Source organism: Ascidia mentula, chromosome 8 (genome assembly GCF_947561715.1).
Source record: "Ascidia mentula chromosome 8, kaAscMent1.1, whole genome shotgun sequence".
Classification (NCBI taxonomy): domain Eukaryota; kingdom Metazoa; phylum Chordata; class Ascidiacea; order Phlebobranchia; family Ascidiidae; genus Ascidia; species Ascidia mentula.
In genome coordinates, this window is record NC_138573.1 from 3087821 (window position 1) to 3110034 (window position 22214).

Consider the following 22214-nt stretch of genomic DNA (forward strand, 5'->3'; position numbering starts at 1 on the left):
GAATCATTTATTCAGGGTGAAAATAGATCAAGTGAATTGTTCATGCCACTTTTCACACCTGCAACATCATTTGTAATGTTACAAAACATCACAGGAGAATTTAGATGATTGACCAGATATTTTTGTTTTAATAAGCTTCTGTGCTTGGGGGTGCTAAAACATTTGGGGTCAGCTAAACGTTTTCTTGTCAAGACACCATCACAATTTTGTTTGTGTGCACACATTTGTTCTGAGCGCAACATTTTATGCTTCACTCCACAAAGTGATTTACTATCCAATTTGTCCACAGTTGCGTAGCTGGATTCATGAACAAGGCTATCCGAGTTATAAGAGTGCAATACCTTTGGGCAACTTGGCACAATGTCGGTACTTCCATTATTGCCATCTGTTGAACACTTTTCTTGTGAAGGAAACAAAGGCAGAGTAATGTTGTCCAACAGTTCACAGCTACTTGGAGTTTGTTTTTGTTCTGTTTCAGAAAATAAGCTATTATTGAGTAGCCTTTCAATCACAGATGGACTGTTGTGTGTGACTTCTTCGAGACTTAAATCAGGAACAGAGCAGGTCCAATTGCGCTTATTTAATAAGCTTATATTCAGTGAGTCCTTCAGAAAAACAAAACTGTCTGATGGCGACCTTGGGTGCTGAGAAGTGTTTTGAACACTGCTGTTATTTTTGGAAGGTTCCACATTCTCAAAGGATTTTTTATTAGAAGACCTTTGACTTGGGGCCTCTGAGGTGCTGTAAGCATCTGCAAATCTTCCTAAATACAAGAGTGCCTCATAGTGTTCAAAAACAGTGAAACAAAATGAAGCATTCAGTGGCTGAATGGCCTCAGCGACATACGTTGCATCAGTGGAAAGATCTTCAGAAGAACTCTAAATCAAATATTGTGAATCAACTGATTTTATGAACAAACCTGCAACAACTTACCCTTAGGGAGAACACCATAGCATGACCAACAAAACGTTTTTCCACAGCTTTAGCAAGAAGAAACGTTGTATGTTCATCAGACCCTTGATTCCTGTACAAGTCATGTTTAGATGGGATTTTCTATTTGGCTCATAACAAATAAATTACTGTACAAATTCAGGAGCTTCAATGCCAAAATGCTCATTCAGAGCATTTCCAAATATTGTAGTATGCAGAAGTCCAATGGATGAGTCCACTTCAAGACAAAGTCGATATCTCAATGCACTGGTTGTGTTTCCACATTTTGCACAACTAAAAATAACACAAGTTTTTTGCTTAGTTCATTCACGTGAATGACATTGCCCTGTGGGCGTAGTGACTGTTTAATTAAGTCGAGGCCCGTTTAATTCCCTTACTTCGAATTGTCCTGAATCTTTGTGAAACATTCCAAACAAGCGTTGTACCATAATGTGTAATTTTCCAAGCTTAACACAGTTCCAACAATCTCACTTCTTTCCGAGTTCATTCCCCCGAAAAAAGGCCCATGTGTCAAGTTTACTGAAGAATTATCAGATGGCAAATTGAGTCGATCTATAAGCATATTTGTTTTGATTTTTCGCGCTGCCCTTATTTCCCATGAGCGTAAGGAAAACAATCTACCCAATACATACATTATTTGCAAGCTCGTTTGTGTTTTTTTGTTGTTGAAAGTATTGATGGATTGTCAAGTGTTTTTCATTGGAAAATGTTGTTTGTAAAACGTAAAAAAGAAACATTTGTCCGTACAAAATTATCAGAACACTGGATGACCGCTACACAATAGGCTTTGTTTATGTTCCACATCATTGCTTAACGTGTGGCGGTAATTCCTTTCCAGTTCCAACTCCAGATTAGTTTTAGTTAACCTGTGCATCAAAGGCGGTGTTTCTATTACAATGTCACAAGAAATGGAATTTGTCGAGGAAGCAGCGTCTGTTATCCGAGAATTGACCAGGTATACATTTGTCATGAACATGTGATACTTGAAATAAAGTTAGATATGGCGTATCCATGACGAACATTAAAATATAATTTCATTTTGTCTCTCAAACATAAAATTGTGCTGCAGCTTTCGTGATGAGCTTCTTAAAAGATTAACAAACATGCATTTGGAGGAGAATCTGCTGGAAGAAAGTGTAATAGATACAGGCAAAGTTGAAGGCAGTGGGATAGCAGCAAAACAAAGACTTTTGAGGGAAACAATCATCGACAACTCCGATATGGAACTTATACAGAGAAGGTATAAATGTTTGTGGTTACTGGGCCATGTAATTTTATCAACAGTCTGTGTCAAAACAATGAACTAATAAGTTGTATATCTGGAAAGTGTTGACCAGATCGCATAGCATCTGCCAAATTTTTGTGTGTAACATTTCCATCTCATCAAATATGCCACAAAGATATCATACAGTCTGGACAAAAAGAAAGTTTCCACCTTGTTTTCTCTGTAAGGTTGCACCTAGTTTGGTGCCCAACGGATGACGGTGATTGTATAGTCACCACAAAGTGGAAGTCTTTGCTTGGCCGTTTGGTCAGCAAAGTCGTCTGAAAGTCACACCAGCTGCACTGATTAGACCTTATAGGTCAAAACAGTGGCCATCTGTCTGCAGCTTACACAAAAAAGCTAAAATTAATCTTGAAATGTTTTGTTTAGATTACACCAAGGAAGGGAAGCATTTAAAGCCACTTTTCCGGACCTTGCCACCAACATGACGAGCCCTACAGAAGAAGAAATTCACAAAGAAATTGCTATAAAGCTTAATGAAGTCAGAACTGCTGGAACTGAAATATCTAAACGAGTGAGTGTGCTCGATGCACTGCAAGACCGCTTGAAGGAATTACAAGCAAGTTTGCAACAAGTCCAATGGGGAAACAGAGACCTTGCTGCTATATTGGAAAACTCCAGAGAGAAGACAGAGCAGATGCAAAATGATGTACAGAACAACAGTGAGGTAATAAGAAGTGTTGAAGAACACCTACATTTGTTCTGCAATTTATTTTCAATATGTATATACTTAAATTGTATTGGTATTTTACAAAACAATTCAAGTGTTTTTTTGTGTTTTGTTCTTCATGATGTATAGTCCCTAAAGGCCTCAAGCTTTCATACATTTGCAATATTGGAGTTTAAAAAGGGCAACGAGTCCTCTACAGTTCTTATCAACAATCCGATTCTAGAGATTATGTTTTTTTAGGCCAGGGAGACATATGAAAAACTTGATAAAGTGGTGAAGGAGTTATCACTAAGGAAGTCTGCATTTCAATCCCTTATTCATGCTTCACAAGTGGATTGGTTTCAAGACCCAGACTTACTTGACCTCATGGTCAGCTTGGGTGAACCAGTTAATCTGTGATAGTATTCCTTTTTTCTTTGCATTGTTTCATCGATAAAAAATAGTTTTTATTGTGCAGCAGAAAATGTTTTTTGGCAAGAATTTAAATAACTGCAATTACAAGGCCGATTCTTAACACATTAAAATATGTTAACAAGGTGATTGTTCCATAATACACCTTTTGGAGGATGTATTCAAGCTCTTTACATATTGCACTGTCTTTATTTATGAAAGTTTTTACTGCGTTGACTGTGCAGCAACTCATTTATTGTTTTGTGTTTTATTGTCAGCTTAAACCGCGCGCTGCTATTTTATAAGTGATTAACCTATGAATTATAACAAAAACTTCTCCTTGAGTTTATTTCCTTAAATTTTACATTATGTGTGGTGTGCTAGGTACGCAAGAAACTCGGATTTTCTTCCTCACATGTTTTTTAAAGGTTATCAGACTGTTTATTGGAATAACGCACTATACATACATAGAGTTAAATTACCACTGATGATGCCGGACATGTTTTATTGTTGCAATACGGTTCTTTTGGCAATAAACGTTGATGTAATGACATTGTTGCCAGAAGAGCCGTGCAGCAATACATAGCGTTAATTAAAGAAATTCCATACGAACCTTCGTGTCTCGCCCGATCAATCGAGACCACAAACGTCCAGTTTATGTATTTAAGAAATTGAAATATGGTGTTTTAGTTTCCAACGCGGGTAGTGGTATCAGCAAATAGAAAAGTATGAAAAGCGTAAGTTTTTGCCGAAACGTTTAACTAAATAAAAAATGTCAATGTTTTCAGCACTACGGGCCAGTCTGTTTGTTCTCAGAATTTTGAGTAAATCTGTTAAAACTTTCCAATCGTAATCACTTCGTTTGATCCAAACGCTCCCAGCCCGAGACAAGGTGTCACATTTCCTCGCCCAGAAAAGTCGATTTAACTTTCACACCTCCTTACAAAGTGCCCAAACGTAATGCTCTTGTTACGTTGAAAAGACTTCTGACCCACTTATCAAATTAAACAGGTGCTTTAAGTTCGGTTTGCTTAGATAATCAACAACCCTTATTAGTGAAGAAACAAGCCACCGGAATTTCGGTGCTAAGCCACCGCTTTATCCACTGACATTTTGGTTGAGTTTCTCAATACGAATTTTCGCAACAAAATACTTACGACACCAATCTTGGGATGCACCTCTTTGAGGGGTAATAAAACGGGAAAGGCCTCCATTTAACGTTGCTTGAGCCAAAGCCTAGTGGAAATAAAAACGCTTGCGATCAAAAGTTCTCAAAAAATAGGGACACCCAGTCACAAAACAGGACAAATCTTGTAACTAAGGACGTTGTGGCGACCCTGGTTATTAAGCACAAGACAATCGTAGGCCGGCAATAGGCAGTAGCCAAGGCTTTTGCAACAAGCAGTCCGAAACCTTTTATTTCACATTTCACTTGCGATATATTATGTTATGTCTATCGGGAAAAAATATTTTTAATTTTAATTAATATAACAACGCCATCAACGCTTGCTTTTGACTATACATCGCTTTATGAAATGCACTCGTCAATTTCACACTGTGACTTTCATACCACAAACGTTGACATGGCGCCACAGAGCAAGGCACAGATCAAACGAAAAAAGAGAAATCTTGAATCGCGTCGGCGACCGAAAAAAGGCGTTCGCGCTCAGAGCAAGGCGTGTTCCACAGCAAGGGAGGCGTCTTGTTATGGTATTTCCCTTCAAGGAAAGCGAGCTGTCCGATAACAGAGAATAGAAACGAAGTATAAAATATATGTTTAAAACGCTTATTTCGTTGCTGTTGGAGTTCGTTATTTGCGGTGACTACGTGATGTGCAAGTTCAAAAAGGACTTCAATTTACAAGAAGTCGAAATTTATTTTTACGTTGCCCAGATAGTTGGTCATTTCTTCTAAAAGGAGATGCACAGCGCGATTTGCGTCAACGTTGCCTTGAATTCTCAAACATTCAGAAAATCGCTAGTATTTGCAAAACTACCTAAAAATATTCAGCTGTGTTGTGCTTATGGTTGCTTTGGGAAAAAGCAGTTTACTTACCATTTTCTTGTCTAAAATATGACACTTGACGTTTGGAAGGTATCAAGAACCATTTGATAAGATTGTCCGCACTTGCCAGTGATAAAGGCTTTTCCGGCAAGTGATTAGCTCTTCGCCAAGATAGGATTACATGCAACGCGCCACTGCTACTAAGAACCACTTGATGCTCGTTTTTTGTGCGTCGCCCAGCTGTTCATTAAAATTAACTGGAACAGTTGACTTCAGGTCCATTGCGCTTTGTTCTGTTCAGTGATAGTGATGCAACAATGGTTAAAATAAAAAAGAATTGTTGATTGTTATTGCAGTGGAACACGTTTGTTAATGTGCGCTGTCACGTGGATAGCAGAAAAAGCATGGTTTTTGTTGTGTTTGAAACAAAAATGTACGTAATATTAGGCTGTCAAACGTTTGTTGGTGTCAGTTATTTTTCATGTGGCGATAAAAAGGCGAAAAATTTTCGCAACTTTTTAGGCAGGAAATGGCTTCTGCTTTCCCGCCGTATTAAAATTCAGTCTCGAGGTGTAGCGATTTTGTTTGGTCACAACACACCACAGTATAGGACTTCCGCAACCTGTAGCCTTAACTTTTCGCAAACCCACTGTCTAATTTGAAGGCGCTGGTCGAACAGTGTGTTTGGAGTTTACCGAAAAACACGATCTTAGTAGGCTGTTGACCATTCTATTTGTTTTATTGACAGGTCTATCCCAGGCGTCTGTGTAGCAAGGAGTGAAGGCCAGTGCAAAATACAACACTAACTGCATTGTGCTACTGAAAGCTGTTACTGCCTAAATACTTTTTGCCTTGGGATTACCTTATCAATCCACGTAGGACTAATTTTGAGAATGAGAAGCTAAAAAAATCGAGTTTTCTTGGTAGAGTTGAAGCCAGTGGACTAAACAGCAACCCAGTACAAAAAGGACATACATATTGACTATTCAACAATTCAACATCTCGACCATGAATCTTCCTTGGTGTACGATTCTATGCTTTCTAGGATTGGGCAAATTTGGAGGTAAGCACTATTTACGTGTTTCGAAATCAGTTGTTAAACAAGGATATTACGTGTTTTTAAGTGCTGTGTACACACAGCGCAAACTTTGTTTCTTGTTCGGGCAAAAGTTCGTGGTTTGAAATGCTGATAAAAGGTAAACGCCCGAACCTTGACTAATTCACGATATCAGTGTCGAAGCCATTTGCCAGATGAGCAGAAACGATATAAAAACTAATGTAAACTATGGTCTCGAAATCTGCAGCTTGTGCACCTTCCCATGCTAACGCTAGGAGCACAGTTTAACCTTGCCCACGCTAATGTGCACTTGGGTAGTGGATTGCGGTGAAGTGCGCATTCAAGTGCCAGATTATCAGTCCGGTGCAAATTACATCCGAAACACCACAGGACATAAGAGTAGGCCTACGCGCAAAAGGCAGAAATCTATGCGACCTCGCTTGAAACGCCCGCGCCCCAACGCGTGTGGCCCTTTGCCGTGTCAACGGCCCATTGTCAAACGCGATCCCGCCGTTACAAGTGTAGCGATACATTCACACGAGAACATTAGTTACACAAACATGGCACGGATTTTCGAATTCCTCACGATATTGGCTGCCCTTTTTGGAAGGAACTTGACTGGAGTTTCGAGTTGTACTTTCACGGCATCTGTGTGTGTGGGTGTCTTTCACACAAGTATGTAAAACGTATTTTCCTCGTTCTGTTGATATTGCCACAAAACGCGTAAACCAACAAATAGATCAACTTCAAGTGAAGATATCATGTGATGCATTTCTCAAAGTTTTTTTTCATGGAAATGATGATCTTTGGAAATTCAGCGTAACCTCCTTTCGAGCTTTATAGTAAGGGCGTCCCCCCGATTTTTTTGTTATTTTGCAACAGAGCATCACACATCTACAATGTGGTGCTCATTTTCACTTCTTTGTATACTGCAAAGCTTATCATTCAAAATTACTTACAAAGAGTGATTGACGATCGGCGTCAGTGCGATCTTTTATTTAAAAATATCACAGAAATAATAAATTCGCCTATAAATAGCATCGTCAGTTTCTTATTTACATTAGGTTATATTATTTACCTTTACAGCGGCATTTCTTGGAATGGCAGCCCCGGGACACGACTTTGACAGGTGTCGAGTCTCCTTTGAATTATAGCCGTTTTGTTTGTTTACTCACAGCAAATTGTCACGGCCAATACATCTCCGTATTGACTCGACCCGCCGTATATAAACAGTTCCGCCATGTGTCTTGGTATGATGGGCTTACGATTGGTCACAGTTGTTTTAGAGTTTTAACAAACAGCGTGGATTCCGATAAGTCGATTGCACTGATTGTCATGGACCCCAATGTACATAAAATTACTTCTGGTTTTTAGATGTAACTATTATTGCATCAATTAGCAATGTGCAACATCTTATTTGCGCTCATTTACCATGTACGTCCCAGATCAACATAATTTACGGTTCCTTCAGCTAGATTGCAAAGTTTGAAACTTAATGACCGCGGCCTAAATCTTGACCGCATTGTTAACGACTTCACGTTGACTTACACACAAACAACTGATGGATGACTGACATGTGAAGGCCAACTTCAGGAAAACTTGTTTTGATAATTGGCCCTTTATAAGTTTCATGTATGGTCGATTTGTCGCATTTAAATATAGCAGATGAATTATCGTGGTTTATGTTGTACACAATGGCTTAAATTCCTGAACACAACAAAAATATTGTTGCAAAGGTGATTTTGCAACGTTGGTGTTGCAAGCACCCTGTTTTTTTGTGTATTGAAAAACTTTAACGGAGTGTTTGAAAGAAAAATAGGCACATACAGTTTCAGTTTGGGAACAACAACCAAATTTGTTCATAGTTAGCTGCCAAAACCCATTTTAAATATCGAATTTTCCTGTGGTCAGTCATGTGCACGCATGCAGCGGGGACATCGATTTTTACCGGCGCCGGATTCGTCTGCCGAGTGCTGCACTAACTGGAGAGGGTCCACTCCGGCATAATAAAGGGCCTGGCCCATAGCGAAGCAATTGGTGGATTAACAAGGCCCTCCTGTTCGCATTTGGACCTCGCTATCAATAATTTAAAGGATTCGTCCTGCGAAACATCTTCGATGGGCAGAACATGCGTCTAATTCCCATTGCTCCACGGCCGAAAATCGATGACATAAAGTACGCAACAACGAATCTATATATCTGCCAAATAAAAGTTTCATGCTGGTCTTTAAATATTTCGGTGTCATACTTTTAACATTTTTCGCTTGAAGCTTGTGTGGTAGAGCTTCTATTGGATGCAATTGTCGACAATTTGGCCATTTAGTTGTTTTTAAGCGAAATAAAAAGTCTGACCAAATGTGTAAGAACTTATGTGTTTTTTGCCAAAATAGCGGTAGCTAAATAAATTATTCACTAAGAAAGAAAAGTTCACCAAATTGGCAATGTAAATCAAATAATTCCCAAGGACATTTCAGGCCGATTTTTAATATTATTTCACCATACCATATGGATTTATCATCTGATAAACGTTCCCTTCATAAACCCGTGCCCGGGCTCACAAACAACGTTAGCTCAGATATCGTTGCACGACCGTCGCGTTCCTTAAGTCGTCTTGCCCTGGTTTGTATGCTCTCGTGCCCGATTTTATTTGCTCTCATCGCATCTCAAGGGCCTTGGACGTTCGATGCTGTGCTGTTCAATATGCGATACTAACACTTATAGAGGGGTCCTTTCGCTTCGTGTTGGTCTTCCGCCGACTCAGCAAGGCGAATTCCCCGTGTCACAGTTTGTTTGTCGCTGCGTCAACTCTTATTGCTCGGAAATCAAATGTTCCGATGTGGGAAGGTTTGTTGTTTGTATTCTGGTGAGCCGAACCCTGGTAGAACAACAAAAACCTTAACGAACTGAAATTGGTGGTCACCTGACTGACTATTTTGCGATTGTTTCCATACATTGAAAGTCACCGCATGTTGTATTTTATCTTTCCTTATGCTAATGGCATTATGTAAACTTACACTCGTTGTCAACAGTGACAACGTTTAAATTATTCTTCTCATTTCCATATATTACATTGACTACAGGGTTATTGGCCCTACTGATGTATTTTTGTTGAATTCAACATGAATCTGTTCCAACCAGGTCTGCATTGTCTTGTACTTGGTATCAAATATCAAACAAAAAGTACCTTTAATAGTTGTACGTTGTCTCGTCCATAAAGATGTGCAATGTGTTTCCGTCACAGCACAGCAAAATATTGAGGTGTTTTGATGCCGATCAACTGCGGTTCAGTGTATTTATCGCCTAATTATCGGGAATTGTTTGCTCTTGTGGAAGATAAGGTATACGGTTTGGGCTCGTGCTCTGGCGTCGCCACAATGAAATGAAGTGTCATCAATCAATGCAAGGTTGAGTTTTGTTGGTCCCAGCGACTCGATTGGCTCGTTGGGCGTCAAATACTGATAAGGAATGTGGACGTTTTGTACATATTTGAGGCATATGCAGCCCTCAAGGGGATTTTACTTTTGGAAAGTTCGTGCTACTAGACTTACAAGAAAAACTGCCAGCAGACGAAATTTCACGTAGGCCTGGAACCTTCTTAAGCGATAAAAAGGTCTTCAGGCCCATTTAAAGCGGCAATCTACGAAGTTTTAAAACCACCAACAGTCGCAGCGGAAAGCGGCGCCCTCAGAACGGATATTTTTCATCAAAACATGTCACCAGCGAAACATGGTATGAAACGTGCCTATGGGAGCGTATCCCCCGTGCAGACGCGCCGTGTCCCAGTTTCGCAGATTGGCGATTGTGACGCGGTGCGCGTAACAATGGGCGAGACGGATGTGATCAACGCTTTTGGCGATTCGACCACAAACATCTGCGAATGTGTTGTGATGCGGTACGAGGTGTTCAACGTGTATCTGTTCCCACGAGGTCTTGCCTTGCCCTGGATATTGCTTTAACGATATCGCGTTATCACAGAATGGCATTAATAGGTTTGTTTTTATTGCGAACACATAGTGCCATTAGTTCTTGACGAAACGTTTTTTTCGTATAAAACATGACAATGTTGACAGTAATATCAGCCAGTCTCCTTATTCTAAGAATAGTGGCAATATTGTGACATTCAAAAGTGTAATAATATCATAGTTGCAAACAACAGAAGCCGAAGCCGAAACCTGAGGATCGATTTGAGATTCTTTTCGCTGACTTCGGGAAGACCGAAAGTGTAAACCCCCTCGACGGCTCTTGGGCCAGCAAATTCCAATTCACGCGGTTTAATTGCTTGAAGGGTCGATGCTGTAAGCGTCCTGCATTTTGCAATCCGCTTCATCGGCAAATCGACCTGTTGGGTTTGACTGCAAAGTTTGGCCACCATTGGTAATATGGTGCACATGATTCCATGCTTGTTCACAAGACAGCTTTGATTTGGAACATAGGAAAATAAAAATTAATCGTTCATTTTTGGGAAAAAAACGTTTTAAAGCAAAATTATTTCGAACCTTTTCTTGTGAAATTATGAAAGAACAATACAATTGGCGTAGAAATATGTTCTGCTATAGAGTTTTAAAAAACAGTTTTGTCACTACGGCAAACGGCATGGAACACCCATAACGCCTGTTGCGTGATATTGGTTTCCCTTCGATTAATGAAATCATTTAAATTCGCACGTGTTGAACAATTTCACCCTTACGCCAATACTGATTAACCGCGACGCTAATTTTGTAAATGGGCGTGATGCGCACTGACGCGTGAACGCAACAATCGCGTGGGAACGCGAAGAACGGTTTCGAGGGTTCCAATTCGATTTCGCATTCACCTGTGTTCGCCGTGCGTAACGGCCCCTTCCTCGTTAGAACGTTTTCACGAGTCGTGACCCCCTTATGACGCAACAAAGGCCACAGTTGTTTGTTGTTTTCTCGAATTTGCTGTCATGGGCAATGGCGACCGTCGTTGAAATTAACGTCGCCTTTCACGGCACAAGCGCGTAACACCAAGTAATAAACACGCTTATTGTCACATCGTTTCGAAAAGCAACCACATGCAAATGTGTACGTCTCATATCCAAACCGTGTGAATATTTTGTTGGAGCAATGTGTGGGTACCAGGATATTCCTTCCCGGTTATATGGCCCGGCTGGCCTGCAAAACATCCAGGCGTTTCCTGGTCCCCGGCCCCTGGAACTCGGGCGTGACTTTGGGAAGCGGCCTCGGTTTTAGGCCCATTTCCTCTTCCGCGTTTCCGGAATGTTCAACAGTTTGTGGCCGATTTTGGCGTAAAATTGCGTTGAAAGTTGTGTAAGAGCGGAAGTAGTGGTTTTGTCGAAAAAACACCACAAAATCTGTCGCGGAAACAACCAACAACTCGTGGTAATAAACGTGGAAGTGTTTTAACATATTCTATTATGTACAGTCAATGGTTACGATCGCCAGTTTAATTCCTATACATTTAATAGCAACTGTCATTAAAAACTGTTCGTTACGTATCAGCACAAAATTACGTAAGGGAATAATCGAACCGAGTTTTCTCGAAATCTTGACTATTCACCGTCCAGACGCAACTCCCAAAAGTTATCAGCGAAATAGGAGTAAAACTCGGTAACCAATCGAACACCCATTGTTGCGTCACACAATGGAGTTCGCGACAAAGAAGGGGAAGTGTCGCGCGTGCACGTGTTCTTGAATTGTGTCTTCCTTTGACCTTTTGTGTCGTCACTTAGTAATTAGCGGGTTGGGGTGTGTGTGTGTTGGGGGTCGTATAGACGCGTGGCGGGATAGAATGAATATAATGTTAATTATTCGTCACGTTAGTGCCATTGTGCTTAACTGAACCTAAGCTAGTTTTCTTCGGGGTTTTGTTAATTACCAATGCGTGACACTCTTCCTATTTAACTTCGGTACTTTATAAGCAAGGAAACTTCGCCATAGGAAAACTTTCCAATCCAACATGTAGTTGACTGATCACCCATAGGTACATGCAACACAAATAGCTTTTAATGTTGTAAACTTAAGCAACGTCAAATTCACATTCCGGAAAATTCCTTTCCCAGAAGCCCGATGTCATTTAGACGGACACCTGCTCATGCTGTTCTCACATAAGCTAAATCACCTTTATGTCGTGGGAAACAAAATCCGAACTGATTTGAATGTTATAAAAGACTCCTGCGTCGAATCGCATGGAGCTGGAACCACTAAACCGGATTATGAGGCGAGCGAAATGACATCGCCAAGCCTGTGTAATGGACTTTCAGATTTCGGATCGGTTTAATCCGTTCCAATCAGCATTCCGCGGGTTGGGTGTAGTTACGGGTGCGCTCTGGTATTGCGGTGAAGATGTAGGAATAAGGAGGATATGTAGCAAAAACAATACACTGGATTGTCTACAATGGTCTTGGATACGCATTTGTGTGGATCTTATCGATAAAGTTTCGAAGCGTGGTGTGTTTGCAAGGACTTATACCTTGCATGCGACGATACGTTAACACAACGTTGTGTTGGTCAATAACAGTATTTTAACTTAGAAACGATGTGTTAGTCGGATCAAGCTCAGCCATTTATAAAAATATTTAAAACGAGAATTTCAAGAATGATTAAAACGAAATCAAAAGACACCCACTTTCAGATTTGTTTCGCTTCCCTTTAAAATTCCCTGTGACAATCCCCACACCTGTGCCTTACGTTGACATATGAAATACGAAATACGGCGAAAACAGAGAGCTAAACAACCATGCGACAATTAGATGTAACTGAATGCAGCCATGACGAGCGATTGTTGGTTTAACGGCGTCGTAAGTGACCCTTGTAACGGGCCCTGACGCCATGTTCGCATGGTGCCGCATTACCATGCTTCGAAAACAAACGATTTTCGCGCCAATTACCGTCGCCACTTTTTAGCATAGAAATCCTATACTTCCCAAGACCTGAGGCCACTTTTTAAGCCTTCAGTTTCGCGGGCATGAGCACAGCTTGGGAAGAGATTAGTTCTGAAACCTGAGCCTTTTTGTGGTCGTTTTGTCCTGGACACCGCAGATCACAACCAGTTTCCTGTTCACAGTCAAGCCATGGGCTGATCTGTGGGTATTTGAAAATTCCTCAGTCTCGCCTGGTAGTTGATGTAATTTTCTCACACGGTGTTCCTATTATGTTGTATGCGAGTCCTTTGATTGGTCATACAATACTGGCTGGTGCGTCCAGACATATGGCTGTCTGGATTCCTCGAGTATCGCACCGCTCAACGAAAGTATTGCGAGTTTGTAACAAGTTTCACGGAGCAGTTGGGAAAATTCTTTCCCTCCAGTCGTAACATTTCGTAACAAAACATCAGCTCCAAAATTGCAACTTGCTTGTGTTAAAAGTTTGGCAATTCCAAGGCCAAATATGTTTTATCGTTTGCAGCTAATGTTTCTATGGCAGATTTATTTTCAAAATAAACTCATTTGTAAAATATCTTGTAAAGGTGCAGCCCCAATTGTTGACGAAGACAAACCCGCCGAATTGCCTCCGGCTCCACTGGCCCGAAAGTCGGCCCCCGCGATGCCGGTAATCACGGAACATCCGAAAGGTTTTCTCGCCGAAGACGAAAACGAGATTGCTCGCCTTTATTGCAAAGCAAGCGGGAATCCCCCACCAACTATCACGTGGTTAAAAGACGGCCAGCCATTGGGCCGAGGATCTGGTGAGCTACATAGTGGTCACTAATGTTGGGATATTCTGAATTTAATAGTTAACGCTTGAGGCGAGTGGCACATTAAAGTCAAATCATCCACCCAAGACACCAACTTTTATTGCATGGTCCAGGGTTGATACAAAGCTATAGAAATTAAAAACTATCTCAGGCCAAACATTACTTTATTTGTATGTAAGCAAGTGGAGCCTATAATATATGATTTGTGTAAGCTGCAGACAGATGGCCACTGTTTTGACTTATAAGGTCTCATAAGTGCAGTTTGGTGTGACTTTAGACGACTTTGCTGACCAAACTGCCAGGCAAAGACTTCAACTTTGTGGTGAAATTACTTTTCTTTTTTGATTTTTAAGGTCTGGGAATTATCTTTTTGGCTGCCGGGGATATAATGATTCAACAACTGCGGAACAAACCTCCAGGTGCTAACACAGGGATTTATCAATGCCTGGCCACGAACGACGTCGGGACGGCACACAGCAACAATGCCTCAATCCAACTTGCCTGTGAGTGTTTTGTTTTATGATTTTGTAGCAAGAAAATTTGACAGGATAGCAGCGTATTTTCGACACTTTTGTGTGTTGGAGATTTTGTGAGTTATGTCCACGTTTTCTACAACTCAAACACATATTTGATACGCGCATTTATCCACGTACCTGCAGTCAATCCCCGTTAGAACTAACTCCAAGAAGAGCTCAAACGTTGACGGGCAAATGACAGCCGATAGCGCACCTGCATTACTCGCGTCAACAAGGTCAAAATCGTGTAGAGTTTGATTGCGGACTCGACGGCTTGTCAAACCTGGTTGAGTGGGCCATCGAATTGCGGTGATATCATCGATAATGTGGTCTCTATGGTGGTCACAGGACCATGCCTTACAACGACTCTGCTGTCTGACTTAAGTGTTCAGTTGCCTGTTTCCAAGGTTGACATTGGTGTTAGAGGTACGCGTAAACATCGCGTGGTACTCTTGGTATGTTGGCGCGAAACAACCCGGCTTCTTTGTGACTCGTTGTGTAGACTACATATACAAGTATTTCAGATATGTTGCAACTTGCAGAGAAAATCGGCAAGCGGAACGTTAATACTTTAAATTTATTGCTGTTATTTTGCTCTAGCTTGTAAAATAACACAATGACGTTATCGGCGCAGTTTGCAAACTTGACCTCTGTCGCATTTAATCCGGATACCACGATATGTGAAAGGGCAGACAACCTTCATTCACATGCGATTTCTCCAGGCGTAAACTCAGCTTTTATCCACAAGCAAACACGCACGCCTGGCAGGGGTTTCATTCGCCCTCCCCTCTGGCCGTTTTAGAAGTCAGTCATTACTTCGATCAGGTCCTTGGTCTTACCCCTCCATTCGCGGTACGGGACATTGGTTTTCCTTCATCGACTTGTCCAGCCAATAATAATCCGCCCATATTGTACGGCCGCTATGTTGGTTTCCGTTTTATTCGAATTAGTTCCATATTCAGCTTTCCACAATCTTCCCACAACTGATTCGTCATTGCCACTCTGCTGTGGTTTCGACATTCATATAATTCCCACCGTCGATGGGTTGGAATGGGTTGGCTTTCTGGTGACATCGACTTGTTGTGAGTGTGTGCATGAAAACTGTGTTTTAATTATTAAATGTACCGCATCTTATGTCTTCGAAGTGAATTCTCTTGGGTTGCCACTCTTTATGAAGACTGACTTTTGTATTTTAAAGGACACTAGCTTTCGCGAGTACCTCTCGCTTTATTAGGTGTAAACCTGTGTTTTAATTGTATCTTTTATTCACCGCATGTTGTGAGGTAAAAGCTATCTATTTGTTTTGCTAGTTGAAGGGAAAATGAGGTTGCGAGGGTGTTTCGAACAATGCATTAAACTGTTGCGCACCCTTTACACTATGTCAAACATTTCACTTTGAGGAACTTAACGCTATATGTAGATTCTATTTATAGACAGCCAAGTTACGCAATCCCCTTCTGGATGCCATAAGCGAGGGAGTAAATCTCTGCAAAACGCGCGACCAGTGTTTGTGTTGCCCGGCTGGCCGCTTTCCGCAGATCGAGCTCCATATAAAGACTTTCAATGACCGGCTGTCGAAAACAGCTCGATTTACGACTTCGGTATCTTCAGATTCGCGGTTGCCTGGCAACGAGCTGAAACTTGCGCCACGTCTTCACTAAGTCCTTGTTTGTTTTTTCGTCGTCAGTTGTCAGTGAGAGTGGCCAGCAGTGTTTGAATGCTGACAGCCCGCCTCCAATTTTGCAGCGCCTGGCAACAGTTGAATGGTATTGGAAAGGCAATGCAAGCGGCTTGGGCAAGCCCTAATGGCCGTAATTGCGCGGCGAATTGCCATTATTCGCATGCACTTGCCTTTGTTTTGTATTTGTTTAGTTTTATTGCCGAAACGGCGAAGAAATTCGGTCAAAAGGAACGAGCCCCAAGTGACCATGAATAACCTTTAAATGTTTAATCGGTCTCTGCCCTTTGAAATGATTCGGTCTGTGATGATGAAACCCAAACAGCACTTTTGTTACCACGAAACAAATTAATTGTCTTTTCAATCGTATAATCTTGCTTTTTTGCCATTTCACGACACTTCTGGAATTTGCGCGCAAAGAGGTTTTCCAGTACTACGCCATTACAGCGTCCAACATCTTTTGTTACAAGAACATCGCAGAGCAATGTGAACAGATGGCCACCAAGGCCGAAGTAGATTGACTCAGTCGAACCATTTCGGATTAAGTGATGGGTAATGACGGTGGCGGGTCGTGCGGCGAACGAGTCGCGTTTCTGGCGAGTGTAACAGGATTATTTCTGGAACCCAGTGGTGCTTCGTCTTGCTCGCGACGCTTGTCAAAGGAAAATCGCGGCGTGAAATCCGGAATTTGCTGTTCTTCCCGTTCATCGACTTTGATTCTTCGCCGAGTAGGTGAAACGCGGCGGCCAAATTGGCCTTGTCTTGTGGTTGGGTGCGGGTGTATTAGCGATGTTCCCAAGACAGGAGTCAGCTCATGTTTTAAAGCTGCTGTCTATTGATGTTGCGAAAAAGACGGTTTTGACAAAAAGAAATACGTTGTAAATTACTTTTTTGAAGTCGTAAATGTTAATACTAGCATGTGGGTTAAACAGTGCAAATAAAAATTCCACATCCTCATGTTCTTACATGGCTTAACAGTGGAAGCAGGAACCTTGACCATGCATTAAATTCACTCTCCTCGGTTACTACACACCACCTGAACATATGTCTATACTGTAACAGCAGCCTGTAAAGTTGATTATAAACCAATATCAGCATGCAGAAGCGCCCACAACATAACATAACACATAAATGGGCACTAACTATTTAGCAGGCTTAAATTTTTGGCAGATTTTAATTTCATTTTTTAATATACAATATGTTTGCGATGCGTATAATACACAACATATTTTATCACTTGACTTATATTTTATCCCAAATATCGTGATTTTCTACAGTGCAAGAGTTGATTTTCTACAGTGCAAGAGTTATACAAATAAACAGCAAGTGAAAAAACGCCCTGACCGGTTTGTTTGTGACTCGCCTCATCACCCTTGCGCGTGACGTCACCGTTTCCCGGGAGTTCGACAAAGTTCGCGATCAAAGTCGCGTCGCCAGAGCTTGTAACCCGAAGCCTCGTCGCGCTAAGCGAATTACGCTAATTTCGTTTCCAATTTTCGGCCATTTTCTCCGGCGTCAGTAATTGGGTTTAGACTTCACAAGCGTCGATGCTCAGCGCGCGCTAAACTGGGGTCGGGATTAAGCGCGCAATCGACAATTGCTCTGTGTTTTGGCAGTTTGTTGTTGTTTTAGGTTTGACAAAAATCATTTAGATGTTTTTGAAATATTGCGGCCTCGAGCCATATTTATTCACGCCAATTTTTTTTTTGTTTAAATTTAATTCCCGCATTTTCGGGTAGTTTTCTGCTTGATCGCGTATTGTGTGTTCGGTGACAGATAGTCCTTATATTTTCATTTTCAAACCGGCTGGAAAATGAAATATCTGTCTTTTGTAATGTCACCGAACGCCGAACGAACATATGGCAATTTTTCAGGCGGCTCTGCGCGCTGCGTAATTTCGTTCGAAAAGTCCGCCCTCTCAGACATAATGGCTTGTTGATATGCCCGATCGATTTATCAAGTTCTTCGTCCTGCTTGCCAAGCCGTGCAAATTCGGTTAAAGCGCGAAAGTGTAGCATTGTTTTTCTCTGCACCCAACCCCTTGTATCGACCGACTAGCATTAGGAAGGCCAATGTAAGGCGTTTTTACTGTTTATTCGTTTCGCCCTGTGCAAGGTACAACATACAATGACATGTTTGGTAACCTTGCTAATTGTGATCTTCCTAATAATCCAACTGTGGATTGCGTAAATGTTTGTATCTCAAGCAAGTTGTTGCTGATGCTGGAGCAAAGCTATCTTATACCAGAAGAGTTCATCATAAAAGTGTGTTGACATAGTTTGCATTTGGTCCATGGGTCTTCAAACAACAATGTTTTTGTAGAAATCGCGAACATGCATTTTTTTCAACATGTTTGTTTGGGCGTGTTTTCACTGCGTACAATTTGTGTCACTTTTCAATGGCTCCCAAGAGTCCAAGCTGTTTAACGACATTCCTCGAATGTGTGCAAATATTCTAACATTCCGTGCTCTCGTTTTAACGATCATAATTTTAGTTTCGAATTGCACTTGACCCTTCCATTTGTCCACTCGGCTCCGCACACTCTGGTGCGTGTTTCCTATCACCCGGCGATGCTCTAACGATCAAGCGAGAAATTGCCCCATTAGCCGCAAGCCTAAGAGACAAAACACGGCCACGAGGTGACAAGTTGTCGCTGGGAACACGGGGAACGACATTGGAAGGTTGGGTTAAGGCAGTTACGTTCAAACCATTATCTGAATCCCAAGATGGTAAACTTGCATAATTCACGGTACCTCAAAGCACTATGTCACTGTCCAGAAAAGGGTTAGATTCTGGCAAATTATGGAACCAGTCTCCTCAATAATAGAATTTAAATTTTTGGAAGATGTGATCCAGCTTGCGTTGCAATGCAGTTGTATGCCTTAGGATCAATATATTGTAGATGAGATCCCAAACAAAGATCCTTAGATCCTTTGCAGTTGGACGATCTTGCCTTGGCCTTATTCTTGTTGTATGAAACATGAATGATGTTTGCTTGGCAGATAATGTACAACAATGTTGCAAAAAACAGGAGATCTGTGGCCAAAACACACTAATTGGCCACACGCAATCCTTGCTACAATACTTACGTCAACTCGTTACGTCAATAACCCAAGCTGTTAGTTTCAACACGTGACCTGTAACCCCGGTGTTTTTGGCAGCAACAATCTAATGTGTTAACAACTTGCAAGCGTTGAGTTACGCTCGAACCACCTACATGCAGTTCCTCGCTATCCGTTCTTCCGTAAAGTTGATTGACATCCGCAGAAATCTGTCGGATGAGCGAAAAGCTACATGTCAGATTATGTGTCCGGAAAATTAATGCGTGGTCGGATTTTGCCACAAAGTCTAAACGCCTGTCGTTGAGATTTAAGAGGTCGTTACAAATTCCCACAAAACTTGTAACGTGAATGACAGGAATGTGAAAGGAAGCCCGTAGGAAAGCGCTTAAAATGCTCACGAGTTCGAAATTATTCAGTGTGACATACTCTGTGCGCAAGTTGCACCGAAAAGGTAATGCTTGCAACCAAAAAATGTCGTTCCAAATGAAAAACAAATCGCTCAGGAAAGGCGAAGTAACATCAGTGCGACGGTGGTTTAATTTCACATCAAAAAGGTTCTCTTTGCCATCACACAATGTCAGTTGGAGAAATTGATGCAAAGATTAGGATTTTCTTTTTCGCTTCACCGCTTAAAGTTAGTGACACTAAAACCACCCTTAGCTGCTAAACTCTTAATCCAGGGCGGTAATTGAGCTGGCACCGTTAACTTTTAATTTCCACAGGTCGCCATCACCACGCCCACTCCCTTCCACCGCTCCTCTTTCGCCCCTCACAGTCTTTCTCTTCTATTCTCCTCTCTCCAGGGATCAGATCTATTCTCGACAGGGTTTTCGGTCGGCGTTCAGACTCTATAATGTGGCAGCATTCGTCTACTGTTGCTTCTATTCTTGTGCCCTTGCCCTAGCTCTGAACGTAACAGGGATATATGGTTACAGAGTTTGGCGAGTGGTCGTGTTGTTTCCACAGCATGTCGCAAGATGTTGACCTTTTGGCTCGCGTTTGGGAGTTGGTTGAGTTGCAGCTTTGACCGATGCTCTCAGTAGGTCGTGGAACAAGAGGAGATACCGTACATTTTTGTTTGCGGCAAAGAGGCAAAACGCGATGTTTCGTATGTGAAAAAAGGCAAATTCCCACAAGATTTGTTTTAAGGAATATCCCATTCTCCCAAATTGTTAGCATGTAATTTCTCTCAACACTGCAGAATTGCTCCATATTGTTTTTTAGGCAGTTTGGTATATCCATCAAAATCGCTCTTGATGATGACACAAAAGTATCAGAAGCAGATGGCGCAATCTAACAACCAGAATTGCTAGAAATGTCGTCATGCGTATTTAATTATATAAAATTACGTATTCAATTATATCATCCTTCTGCATCGCGCATGAATATAAAACATATTTGACCCTTCCAAATGTAACTATATTTTCATGTGCCCCTGCGGCCTCTCTTAAATACGATGCATCCGCTTCGGGTTGCTTTGAATTATTAAGCAAGGGCTTGGTTGTTATTTAGTTTCCATACCCACATTTCGTTGGGAAGGTTTTAAAAAGCGGGTGGCGTTTTACTCCCAAAGAAACGCTCTGAAATTAATCAAGTGGCGTTTTCCTTCGAGATCTTGCTGAGCGATTTTCAGCATATGAAATATTCAGAGCGGCCTGGAGGTTTTGTGTATACGCATGTGCTTGCTTAACATGAATATGGCATGAAGGCTTTTAAGAGCCGTTTTAAGACACAGCATATAGACACCTGTTCAAGAGGTTACACCGCTTTTACACTTTGTGAAAGGTTGCCACAATTTGTTGGTCTTTGAATTTTTATCTCATGCTGTCTTGAAGCAAAACCAATCCTCAGCTGCTATACCCTGCTCTATGGCGAGCTTATGTGTTTTACAAAATCATATCCAGTAAACCCAACGTAGAAAAAAATGAATTTAAATCACCGTCATTTAGTGAGATAAAGTCTAAATCAGGAGCTAAATCTTCAACCAAGTCCCGTAACGGGGATTTGATGTGCTGAAAAACGTCCCTTGTAATTCGATACTGCGTGCAAAAAATTGGGCAACAATGTTTGGCGACTTGAAGGGTCTGAAATGACCTTGAGAGTAAAGTAATGACCTTGGGGTCACGGCTCTTCGGGCACGGGACAGTACTGTGGAATCAAAAGTATCATAAGGTAACGTTTTGGGGTTGTGGGAACCTTGCTGTCTGGGAAACTGCTGTTTTATAATTGGTGAACATGTCCCGCAATCTGTCAACACAGTACTCGCGCGGAATGTTTTTAACATTAAGGTGCAAGTGGAAATGAACTACATTGAACGAGAGGCAGGGTCCTTGTGGTTTAATACGAGTAAGCTTTGTATTCATTTGTAGTTGCGTCAAAGTTGCTTGCCAATGGGTTGTCAGGAGATTAACAGTTTAATCACCCAGAATCCCTGCACCAAACACACGTAGCCTTGACTGTACAACCATGATTTAACCATGACAACGCCCACGCAATACTGAACCCCAATCTACAGGCCCAATCCCCACAACGTGAATCGTGGTTCTATTTTGCTGTCAACATTGACGTCGCCCCCAAGTCGGGGAACAGGAAGTCGCGATATTTCTGTGGCGCCGCGCTTCGCTAATTCCATCCACACCTGGCGCAATTCTGACGTCACAGATGCCACCCCTCGTGCGACAGGATGTCAAAATCACGTGGGAACGACAAGATTTTGTCGTTATCCGCGACACGAGATATCTCACATGAGGTGACTTGCGCCTTGTAACGCGTCTGAGTGATGTTGGTTGTCATATGTAATACGCTGTTGCCGTATTGCTTTGTATGTCAACTTCGCTTCATCAAAATAGTTAATTTGTAAAAGATAAGCTCAATATACGTGCGATTTCAGATTTCTCAAATTCCCTGAAAATTCAGTTTGATCTC

The 22214-nt window shown here is 41.6% G+C and overlaps 3 protein-coding genes across 4 annotated transcripts in view; 2 read left to right on the plus strand and 1 right to left on the minus strand.

The window, feature by feature from the left end:
• Positions 1-11: 11 nt before the first annotated feature.
• Positions 12-1493, minus strand: LOC145910774 (uncharacterized). The gene is made up of 4 exons (XM_082997979.1): positions 1329-1493; positions 1081-1224; positions 934-1024; positions 12-878 (listed from the first exon to the last, which is right to left on the minus strand). Exons 1-4 carry the CDS (start codon positions 1436-1438, stop codon positions 12-14), a joined length of 1212 nt encoding a protein of 403 aa, XP_082854105.1. The 5' UTR covers positions 1439-1493.
• Positions 1494-1766: 273 nt separating this feature from the next.
• LOC145911635 (uncharacterized) lies at positions 1767-3901 on the plus strand. Its single transcript, XM_082999039.1, has 4 exons — positions 1767-1906; positions 2021-2191; positions 2606-2903; positions 3147-3901. Exons 1-4 carry the CDS (start codon positions 1848-1850, stop codon positions 3303-3305), a joined length of 687 nt encoding a protein of 228 aa, XP_082855165.1. The 5' UTR covers positions 1767-1847; the 3' UTR covers positions 3306-3901.
• Positions 3902-6054: 2153 nt separating this feature from the next.
• LOC145911630 (roundabout homolog 2-like) overlaps positions 6055-22214 on the plus strand; it is a 53503-nt gene continuing 37343 nt past the window's right edge. For both annotated transcript variants that reach the window (XM_082999030.1, XM_082999032.1), the window contains exons 1-3: positions 6055-6363; positions 13807-14025; positions 14388-14537. In XM_082999030.1, the coding sequence (XP_082855156.1) occupies positions 6309-6363; positions 13807-14025; positions 14388-14537 (424 nt within the window). In that variant the 5' untranslated portion in view covers positions 6055-6308. The remainder of the gene's footprint in view (positions 6364-13806; positions 14026-14387; positions 14538-22214) is intronic.